Consider the following 12,408-nt stretch of genomic DNA (forward strand, 5'->3'; position numbering starts at 1 on the left):
GACAATTTGTACGTCGGGAATGTTTTGTGTCATTGTGTACTTTTAATTCAATTTGAAAGTTTGAAATTTGTTTTTTTAATTAAAATTACTCAGTAGATCCGCGGCAATCACTTGTTGCAAGAAATGTCGTTGTGGATTATAAAGTGGTATGACAGAAATATAAAAGAATAGCGGTATTTGTGCATGTCATATCCTAATTTTACAAGTTTATTACACAGTACTTATTTTACTGCAAATATCAATAATATAGAAAGCAATTTTACATATATTTTTACTGTACTTTCATATTAGGGTTACGATACAACCTCTCACGTTATGTCATGGACTCTTTATTTCCTGGGAAGATTCCACGAAATACAAGAGAAAGTGTATCTAGAATTGCAAGAAATTTTCGAAAATGATATGAATAGAGATATTAATATCGATGATCTGACGAAAATGACGTACTTGGAATGCGTGATTAAGGTAAATTTTTCATTTTTTTTAACTACATTCAAAGATTAGTTTCATACATTACAATTTTCAGGAGTCGATGAGAATCTATCCTCCTTTTCCTGGTATTGCAAGAAAAAATTTTTCCGAAATGAAAATAGGTAAATTTTTAACATTATGCGATTTGTTTTGAATAATAATATTTCATATTTGTTATCGACTTAAAGCATCAAATTGATGTCATTCAAATAGGTAATTACGTGTTGCCTGCAAATTCGACTCTTGTCATAAATATCTTTGGTATTCATCATAATCCTTCTCTTTACGAAAATCCCGAAGTTTTCGATCCAGACCGTTTCCTATTTGAAAACTATAAAAATCTTCATCCTTATGCATTTCTGCCATTTGCTGCCGGTCCGCGAAATTGTCTCGGTAAGCGATTAGTGAATAAATACAAAAACAAAAGAATTATTTCATTAAAATAATTTATTTACAGGAAGTAAACTCGCCATGATTATTATAAAGACGGTTTTGGCAAATGTTCTTCGAAATTTTAAAGTTTACTCTTTGGACCCTCAAGATAAGATCGTTACTTCTTTTGAAAGTATTTTGACCCCAATATCAAATATAACAATGTTTGTTGAAAAAAGACGTATGTTGTAAGAAATGAAATAACATAAACGTTGGGGTAATTTTTATTAAAAATATATATAAACATAACGCTATATCATATAATCTAGACGAGTGCATTTAAAAACTGTATCGAAATTTATTCATAAATTGTAATTTATGAATGGGAATAAATTGTATTAAGATTATTGTTATTAAATCTGCTTCACAATTATACTATTTTTTGCATTTTATTTATTTATCACATTGATAATTTCTCACATTTAAGTTTACGTAAATTAAATTGTATTTAACGATATGTTGTTCGTATTTATCTGTATTGCATAAAATGGGCTGAACATAGACGATTCTGTTAATGATGTGTTGGATACAAAATACTTGTATTTCATTTTAGTATTTTTTTGATAAACTACAGAATGAAAATTATACAAATCCAAATTAAATAAAGATATTTAAAATAAGTGACTAATTAATATGTAACTGTTATTAACACAAACACTATGGTTATATGGCAGGCAGTTCGCTAAACTCTACTCTCCTTTCATATAAAATGTATACAATTGTGACAAGAAAGGGTCCAAAAACTTAACACTATATTACATATTATAAAAGTCAGAATTGTATTCTGTAAATGAAATACAATTTTTTACTACAGAATTACAAGTACAGAACATTAAATGTATAAATAGATTTGATGTTGTAGTTGAAAACTATTATATAAGCCACAGTGAAAACAAGAATTAAAACAAACCAAGTAAAAATCAAAGCAGGAAACTTGCTTTTGTTTTCAAATTGTTTATATGAATTTTCGCAGTGAAATGTCTTGATTGTAATAATAATAGATTTGCAAAAAAATGTAAAGAATGTTGTTATCATCATTATCTTTGTTTAAGTTAGGCGTTTAAGTCTATTACAATTTTTTTCCATCTTATCTTAGATTTACAATTATTTGTTCGATTAATAATACTTAAATTAGATAAATTTTATAGGATAGCATTTGTGTGCGGAAATCGACCTTTTATGTGAAGCTTCCTGAACATCAATTACAACTTGCACATTGTCTGAACATTAAGTACAACCTGCGCATTGCCTGAACAGATGTGCACTTGAACAAGAAACGCCGAGTTTTATATGAGACCTGTTCGGACATATTGCTAGTATGCTAGTATGATAAGAGCATTGCTGCAGAAATGGCGTTGAAGCTTTTGAGCATCCTCTGTGTTCACTATTGTAATGCGTTCTGTGATTTGGGTTTATTCGAGAACTAAATCAGTGTTCAATGAATTTCATCGATAGACTTTAATTTTTCTTTATGTAGAACCTTCCAGGCCAGTAGTGGCGCACTTATGACCCGTGGATCAGAGACTGACCCACAAAGGCTTTTTAAATGACCCACGCGTTGATTTTCATAGACTTATTTTTTATATCATAAAAAAGAAAATAGACAAACAAAAATATTAAAAATATATAAATATATATATCTAATGTCAAATTTATAAAAATAAAACAAGTCTAAATGTGCGATGCAGGCATAGGGGCATGTGCTTGGTGTCATTCCATGGTATAAATAATAAATTAATAAATTCCTATTACAAATAAAAACAATAATATACTAAATTATACTACTGTAAAAATACAAAATAAAGATAAAATAATTTATACTTTTAATTTAAATAATATCTATGGAAGCCTATAGTGGTCATTTTCGGCATACCGTCACAGAACTGCCCATTTCGATTTTATATAGTAGATATTTCCAAGCGGACATTAACTAGCTGATTTTCTATCATATCACTGCACCTGTGTATGACTCGTGACAGTTAGTCATAAAGTTGACGCGCATACATATCTTTGCATCTTTGAACGAGGAAATGTGCTAGCTCAGGAATGTACCAGTGCTGAACTAAACGGTAGCCTGCGTAAGTGTCGGACGTGTCTAGAAGTGTTTAATAATTCAACATTATTATTATTAACATGACTATATCTTGTTTATAAAATCCTACTGCCTGCTGGGTAATCAGCTTAGATGTATGAATAAGTACATATCAAGTGTTGCAATTTAGCACAGAGTATTAGGTTCTCTAAACATGCGCGCATAAAAAAAACCAGAATCGTAAATACTCGGGGGACCGAGAACCGAGTCAAAATAAAACTTAAAATGGCGACACTCTCTACAAAAGGCAGTAGGAGGTTTGCGAATGCGTTGCTCGTTAGAAAGTTGGAAATCCGTACGTTGCGATATCAAATTTTGACAAACGAATCTTTGAAAAAACCCCCATTTACTTGTCTCGTGTTATTGCCGACATATCTCGTTTCAGCATCAAAACGTTTTTCAAAGTACAGTTGTACCTCAGGATACGCTCCAGCATACGAAATTTTCAGGATACGACAAGAAATTTGAATGTGATTTTGCTTCACGGTACGAATAAAAAGTCACCATACGACGTTACGTGAGTTCGCAGCGCTATTTTTATTAACTTTTCTTCATTGGTTTCAGTTTACGTGTTTGCTTCGTCCTGGATGGATCTTGCTCGATAAAGGAAATCTTGAGGTATTATCAGAAAGTGACTGATTTTATTGAAAAAAAAACATTTTGAAAATGTTCACACTGACCATATTGCTGCTCAGAGTAATGACATTTGCCTGTCATTTTAAAAACATTTTAAAAAGTAGGCAAAGCCTAACCTCTTTGGATAGATATTTTATCAAGCGACTTCTATCCGGTGAAGGTGCTGGTGAAAATGAAGAAAAGAAAGCAAAAGGCAGTGAATAAAACAACACTAATTTTATAAAATATTTTCTAAGTTATTTTTAAGTTATTATTACATTATGTTATGTAAGTTAAGTTTTAATATTATTCCCTTTTCACTCTCTTCCGCCACCAGTTTACACCTGCACTGTCGTCTATCATCAAAGATAAAGTGCAAATAAAACTATATTTTTTAATCAGTTATTATTTTATTATGGTTATTTATACATTTACAACTACAAAACGCATTTTTCAGTGTTTTCCTTAATAAAAGTTATTTTTTTTCAATGTACTACTTACTTAGCTTTAATTTTTGTGTGTTTTTCGTGTTGGAACAAATTATTTGTTTTTACAAGTAATCATATTGGGAAAAATGATACACCTTACGGCATTTTCATGATGCGATCTTAGTTTCGGAACGGATTAATTTCGTATCCTGTGGTTATACTGTACTGTACATGGCGCAAGTCGTTATATGTCGTAATTTTATATTAAAACTAACTTCCGAAATATAATTTGTTTTTTTTACATTTACTAATATATACATATGTATATTGTTTCTTCAAAATAAAGATATAATTTCGGACGTTAAGATAGCCAGGATTATTTTTTAAAAAATGGGAAATTTTCGTTATGCACGGACAAAAATTCAACCCGGGCGACACGCAACGTTGAAAAATTTCGAAATTGAATATGATTAATTTCACCGAAAATGGATCGTGTCATCGTGGACAACCACGTGGTCGTGGCCGGCAAAGTCACGTACAGAAAATGTAAAAAGAAATTTTGAAAAGTTGCATTCTAATCTCGACTCGAATCTTATTTTACTCCAAAAAAGAACGTTACAGCTGCTAGTTTTCAAGTTGCTTATTGCATTGCTCGCCACGAGAAACCTCTTTTAGAAGGAGAGTTTGTAAAACATGCATTTTTAGAATGTGGACCTACAGTAGAGCATCGATTATCCGACTCAATTGCGGACTGGGGTTGGTCGGATAACTGAAAAAACAGATAACCGAAAAATATGAAAATATACATTTTTAGTATAGTATATTATTATATCCCGTGTAATTAGTATATTAGTATATTGCTATTAACCTACTTCGCGTTGAATTTTCATCGATGTTAAGCCTAAGAAACATTCTCTAAAATAATAATCGTCGCTATTTTATCGTTAAAAAGTAAAAAATTAAATCTCGTTTAAATACTGGCTCCCTTTCATAGTCGAGCCAGTGTTGCCAGCAAAAACACGTAAAAATAATATTATAGTACCCAATATATAGCCAAATGTTGTTGCGCCATATCACTAGCAGACATTTGAATTTGTCGACTAGAACGCGGTCGGTTAACCGATGTGACGGTTGATCGGAGGTCGGATAATCGATGCTCTACTGTACTTTGTTTGCAGATTTTAAAGAATAAGACTTGACTATAAAGCGAATAGATGAGTTATCAATAAGTCGCAATACAATTAAAGATCGAGCAATAGAATTAAAAATAAATATTTTTTTCGCAAATAACGACTTAAATTATGCCGAAATGTATTCAATTGCTTTAGATCAGAGTAATGATGTAAATGGTTATGCACAGTTAACTCCTTGATTCTCGATCAATCTTTAATTAATTATAATTAAACATAAAAAAATACTTAAAACTGAAAAAAGGAAAGAAATATGTTAATTTTGAAGAAAAAGCTTCAAAGTTTAACTTACTTTGTCTTGTTTTTCTGTGAAATTTGACACCGATGAGTCATAGTGTTTACAGCTGGATGACCTTGAGAACATTTGGTGTCGAATTTTCCGGGACATTCTCATAGACGTCTAGGGAAGACAAGGGTTTAAAGTAGGGTAAATACTAGTTGACAGTATATTTTTAAATTTTTAAAAAAAATTAAATTTTTAATTGCGATTTCCCTACCCTCCCCGATTTAATTAAACTTAAATATAATAAAATATATTAATTTAAAAAAATTAAAAAACTATCGGAGGTCGTTTTTGACATCAGAAATTAGCTTTAAATAACTTTACCGAAGTCAAATCTGTGCACTACAACTTTAGAACGGTTAATTAAATTTGATAAAAAAATCACATTAAAAAACAATTAAGCGTTAATCGCGCGTCATTAAAGGTTGATTAAAATCGCGATAAAATTTTTTTGTGCGGGTAAACATTTTTGAAAAAATTTGGAGACTTAAAAAACATTCCAAAAATTAAAAAAAAATGTTGTCAAAAGTGGCCTTAACTTCTGAATTTTACGTAATGCTATGTTACCTTGACGAGTTATCTCGTAAATGGAAATGCAGGTGTTCAGTTTTTGCTCGATATAAATCAGGCAATATAATGAAAAAACAACTAATAAAACTAATATCGTTGAGAAGTGTACCAGTCAATATTTTTAAGTAGTTTCATATTGAATGTATAGAAATGGATATTGATGTACAGAAATTAGTTGATGTAACAACAATCGGTTCACGCAATATGGTGTGAAAAAACATTGGTTTTATTCATTATCTTAAGCCGAATATTACACATTCTCTGATTGAATTTCATTGTATAACACACCAGCAAGTTTTATGTTCGAAGCAAGGTTTAAAAACATTTTGCAATGTAATGCCAGTTATAATAAAAGTCATAAACTTTATAAACTCAAAATATCTTAATACATGACAATTTCCTTAATTATTACAGGAAACTGAGTGCCAGAATTCAGGGATTTGAAATACCACAATGTTCGATGGAGCATTTGCGGTTAAGTTCTTAATCGGTTTGTCATTTCATTAGACGAAATTAAGCTATTTTTGAATAAAAAAGACAATAGTTTTGACAAATTTTCAAATATAGATTGTTTAAATGATTTAATGTTCTTATGCGATATCACCTAGCATTTTCATGAACAGAATAAAAAAGTTCAATGCAATGGACAAACTGTTTGAAAATATTAAAATATTTATAACAATACTTGACATCTTTACTAAGGTTTTGGAAACAAAAATCATGAAATATTTTTTTCAATTACAAAATCATTTCGAAACACAATAATTTTTTAAAATATGCTTGATATTCAAGAAAATGCAATTAACGAATTAATAATTATACAAAAAATAAAACAAGTTTTTGAAAAGAGATTTAATCAATTTAAAAGTTTGAAAAATATATTTCACTTTATTTTTTATTCAGACAAAATGGAATTGAAAACAATGGAGTTAAACGAATTTATGCGAATAGGTATCCATGATTTAGTAATGGAATTCGTTGAATTTCAAAGCAGCATAGTGTGAAAAAATATATTTCATAACATGATTTCTGAAAAAGAAAGAATAATGTCTGAAAGTAGCGTAGATAATAATGAACCCACACCAAAAATTGAAAATATTACAGTAGAGCCTTGATTATCCAACTCAATTGGGGACTGGGGTTAGTCGTATAATTGAAAAGTCGGATAACCGAAAAGTATGAAAAAATCCATTATTAGTCTAGTATATTATTATATCCCATATAATTAGTATATTAGTATATCGCTATTATCTACTTCGAGTTGAATTTTCATCGATGTTGAGCCTAACAAACATTTTTAAAAATAATAACTGTTGCTATTGTATCGTTAAAAATTATAAAATTAAGCCTCGTTTAAATACTGACTTCTTTTAATGGTCGAATGAGTGTTGCCAGCTAAAACACGTAAAAATATTAAAGTAGCCAAGTAGTAGGGGGAAGAGTGGTTTCAGACCACCCTTTCCCTACTACTACGCTTTTACAATTTTTAATCAATTTATTAATAAAAATGATAAAAATATTTATGTGATCTAGACTTTTTCCCCTCTTTTTTCTACTACTACCAATTTCTATATATCTAAAAAAAAGAATAAAAAATACATAAATTTCAAACTAAAAAGAAAATATATTCATTCATTTTAAAAAAGAAAAAATTTCTTAGTCTCTAATTTTAAAGACTGTTTAATTCATTGAATTTAATCATTTATTACAGAAAAGAAGTAAATATAAAAAAAGCTCATCTATGAAAATTACTATAAGGTGTTTCAACATAATCAAAGATACCTTCTTCCATTATTTATTATAAAGAAAAGTAAATATAAAAAAAAAAAGTTAAACAAACTCAATAATATGAGCTTTATAATTATTCCCACGATTTTCCATTCCCTTATAAACAAATTTAAAATTTCTCATTTCATTTAAATCCTCATCTTTTATATTTTTATTAAATCTATCANTATCACTTTGCCCGACTAGGTGATAGCAGTATTCATAATTACCAATCAATTTGATAAATTAATTAATATTTATCATACTGCCCGCCCTACTTGGTCATTATTCATAATGTCCGGTCATTATGAATAATGCCCGATTAATCACTTTGTCCATAACATATACATTAGTTTAACGCATTTCGCAGTCAATTGATTTCCAAGTTTATTTCTATTTGTAGATTATACAAAATTCATTGAAGAAAACAATTTCTCGCAAGAATGTGTGGACCCAAGCATCGTTAAAGGAGCATTAGGAAGTTTCTTCATTGATATAAATTTTTTTGGTAAAGAATCCCATTCGTTTGATATACAGTAGAGCCTCAGTTACCCGACCCCCGATTAACCGACACCTTGGTTAACCGACCGTCCTAGTCGGCAAATTTCAAATGTCCACTAGTGATGTGGCACTACAATATTTTGCTATGTCTTGGCTAAGTAGTAGGGGAAAGGGTGGTTTCAGACCGCTCTTTCCCTACTACTACGCTTTTACAATTTTTAATCAATTTATTAATAAAAATGATAAAAAATTTATGTGATCTAGACTTTTTCCCCTCTTTTTTCTACTACTACCAATTTCTATAAATCTAAAAAAAAAGAATAAAAAATACATAAATTTCAAACTAAAAAAAAATATATTCATTCATTTTTTAAGAAAAAAAGGATTTCTTATTCTCTAATTTTAAAGACTGTTTAATTCATTCAATTTAATCATTTATTACAGAAAAGAAGTAAATATAAAAAAAAGCTCATCTATCAAAATTACTATAAGGTGTATCAACATAATCAAAGATACCTTCTTCCATTATTTATTATAAAGAAAAGTAAATATAAAAAAAAAAAGTTAAACAAACTCAATAATATGAGCTTTATAATTATTCCCACGATTTTCCATTCCCTTATAAACAAATTTAAAATTTCTCATTTCATTTAAATCCTCATCTTTTATATTTTTATTAAATCTATCAGGAAGAAAAACTTGAAATTCACCCCATTCATTGTCCTTAAGAACTACTATTTTTTTATGACCAAATCGTGTTTTTACTGTTTTAAAATAATCAATTGGATATTTGTAATCAATTTCCAACTCGTTTAATTTCTTTGTTGGAATATTTTGAAGTTTACCAATATTGTTTGGTTTTTTCAATGTCTCCATTTATATTGGAAAAAAATTATTCAATATAATTTATAAATATTGAAATGGAATATTTTAAAATGTTTTGTAAGATAATCGCATCATCATCTATTTCCTCATATGATGGATTTTTTGTGTAGTTTTAACTATAATTATATCTTCTACATTGAATGGAATAGTTTCATTTATGACTATATAAGTTTCTTCTTTCTCTTTTTTAAAAGAAAATACTAATTTTCCATTGATAAATATACCCACAGATAAAGAAGTTGTTGTTAAATTACAAGTAAAATAAATCTTACTAATGAAACTATTAGATTCTAACTTATATCTTCTATCATAATTTTTTATATCACCGCCATTAAAAGGAATATCACCTAAGGTCAAATAAAATTTTCCATCTTCAACTAGATTAGGTATACATAGAAAACCTCTTAAGATGAAAGAACGGTTAATTTTGAAATAATTTTCAAGATATGATTTTGTAACTGCATCCGTATCATTAATTGGATTTTTTAAATTAGTCATTTCTTTATTTTTTGCATCAAACGCATCCTCATTATTTTTTGTTAAAGTATTATTCTCTAAATATCTTTTATTTACAACATTTTTATCTTCCGTTGGATCATCAACATTTCCAATTCCTTTATTTTTTGCATTGAAAGCACCATTATACATTTTCAGACATCTATCATCTAATGTTTGAAGTTTTTTACTCGTTTCTGTTACGAAATTATTAATGTTTAAATTTAATTCATTAATATTTTTTTCTGAATTAGTTTTATCCGTTATGTGATCTTCTTCTAATATTTTTAATTTATTAGCATTTTTTTAGCAAAAGTTCGAAAATCACTATTTAATTTATTGATTATTTTTAATTTATTATCAATATATTTCTTAGTTGCAGCATCGTTTTTATCTATTAGATATTCACAATATTTTAAGATCTTATTTTGCATATCATAATTTCCATCATATGTTAATTTGAAACCATTACCAGGAGGACCTTCTTTTACTTCATCATAATAATGACCAAAAGGGAACCAAGCCATTTATTAAAAGGAAAATTTACTTTAAAGTTTTAAAGGTTTCAAAAGTCTTATTGTACATATTCATAATTCCTTTTCTTTTTTCGACTAAAACGAAATAAAATCTATACGGTTTAGCAGGTGTTTCTCTCAATTGCCAAAAGAATTCAACTTTCAAATTATCAACATTATTATAAGAGAGATGATTAGAAACATCAAAATGAATTATTGGATACAGTCTTCCATAGTTTGTATAACTTACTAAACAACCAGACTCTGTGTTATTAGTATTTAATCCTGCTTCTAAGAAATCAGAATAATATCTCGAATAATCTAATTCTCCAGGTTTAAAGCTAACATTATAATCTTCTGTTGGATATTTATCATTATTAATTCTTAACCAACATCTCATCATATCTAAGTTATCAAATATCATATTATTCTGGTTCTGATTATTCTCTTTCTCTATATATTGTGGAATAACAAATATACTTCTGATTTCATCTGTTGTTGTATTTACAATTATTGTACCACTAGAACCATTTTGAACGTTACTTTTAATTAATCTAACAGAACACCAATTAATTTCTATATTTGATGAGGGATTTAGAGATACATCATTAAAATGAACTTTTGGTTCTGGATATAGTTTAATATGTGGTAACCAAAGAGAAATATCAGATATTATAACTTTATAATTCGGATTATCAACATCAGTATGGATCATATCATTATTTGAATTTCTCCAGAATACAAATCTTACATCAATGTTTGATATTATTTTCTTAAAGTCATTGAAAAATCCAAACATTTGTTTAATTGGTATCCACAGTTTAATCTTGTTACTGTTTTTAGTTAATATCCATCTTTCTGTAAATCCTTTATTCTAATTTGCATTTTTCTTTAATCCTTTTAAAAAGGTTTCCATTTTTTCTTTAGTTCCAAACGATTGATCATCTGCTCCATCAAATATCAAAACTTGTTTATCTGATGATTCTGAGGTGTCAATGAAAAACAACATATTAGTTGCTTCAGAAGTAGAATAATCTTTTGTAAAGTTTATAAGACCATTAAAGTGATGAACTTATGAGAGTAATTCAATTTCTTCAATTAGTATCTTTCCAATGTGTAATTCAGATCTCGAGAATAAATTTCCAGTATTTACCAAGGTTACATTATCACTTCCAATCGAAGAACCATCCTGTTTCTTAATTTTCAGTTCTGGACAGATATAACCATTAAAATATAAAATCATATCATTTACATCTTTAATATTAAATTCATATTTTGCTGATTCCTTTTCATCGACAGTAACTTTATCTTCTCTATACTGTTTGTACTCAAAACTTTAGATTTCATTGTTGTAATAATTAGGAAGGGTTAAATCCCAAATCTTTTCCATTTATTAGTATAAAAATTTTCCGAATCCTGTTCCATATAATCTTTGCTTAGTTATAATATTTCTTACTTTGTTTTCCGCAGTTTTAGATAAAATACTTTCAAGTTTATTTTTTACAAACTGTTTTGTCTTATCCTCAACAACAGATTTTGCTTGACTGCCTATTATTTTTAATAACTTCTTACCAGCCGTTTTAATTGCATCGATAAATATATTTCCTCCATAATATTTTTTACTTCGAACTAACAGTCTATGTTTGTTGTAATTTATTTATTTAGTTTAAAATTAAACGATAAACAACTCTCTGTTTATTAAGATCAATTAAATTATCATCCTGATCAGTTATCCACATCCGAATTCTATAAATATAATGATTTCTATTAATGTCTGCAAATATGGGATTAATCTCTACAATTTTTATCACAATTCCAGGTAGATGAGACGGTGTAAAAGAATAAAGAATATCACTAGTAAAATCATTGTACTCTACTTCACTGATTACATCACAATGAATATGAATATCATCGATTCCTTTTGAAATATTTACTATGTATTTTCCTTTCTGTTCTTCTTTTTCATATATCTTTGGTTCGAAACCTAATATCTCATGGAGTTTACCTTTACTCAGATCAATTTTATATCCAGGTTCTAAATGAATTATAAATCTTGTTGTTGCATAATGAATTCCAAACTTTATAGGAGGTATTCCAAAGAATTTTACTAAAAAGTTATTTAGTTCTCGAAGAGTGTAATTTCCATTTTCTATCGTTACTTCAT

General features: G+C 28.3%; 1 protein-coding gene across 1 annotated transcript; it reads left to right on the forward strand.

The window, feature by feature from the left end:
* Positions 1–291: 291 nt before the first annotated feature.
* LOC111614824 (cytochrome P450 4C1-like) lies at positions 292–1,267 on the forward strand (the record flags this gene model as incomplete). The annotated part of the gene is made up of 4 exons (XM_023356191.1): positions 292–465; positions 527–593; positions 685–864; positions 929–1,267. Coding segments are annotated over 4 exons (588 nt in total), but the record flags the coding sequence as incomplete, so codon positions are not given.
* Positions 1,268–12,408: the final 11,141 nt, after the last annotated feature.

The sequence above is a fragment of the Centruroides sculpturatus genome, unplaced genomic scaffold (assembly GCF_000671375.1).
Source record: "Centruroides sculpturatus isolate CEXI.00-Female unplaced genomic scaffold, Cexi_2.0 scaffold2003, whole genome shotgun sequence".
NCBI classification, from domain to species: Eukaryota; Metazoa; Arthropoda; class Arachnida; order Scorpiones; family Buthidae; genus Centruroides; species Centruroides sculpturatus.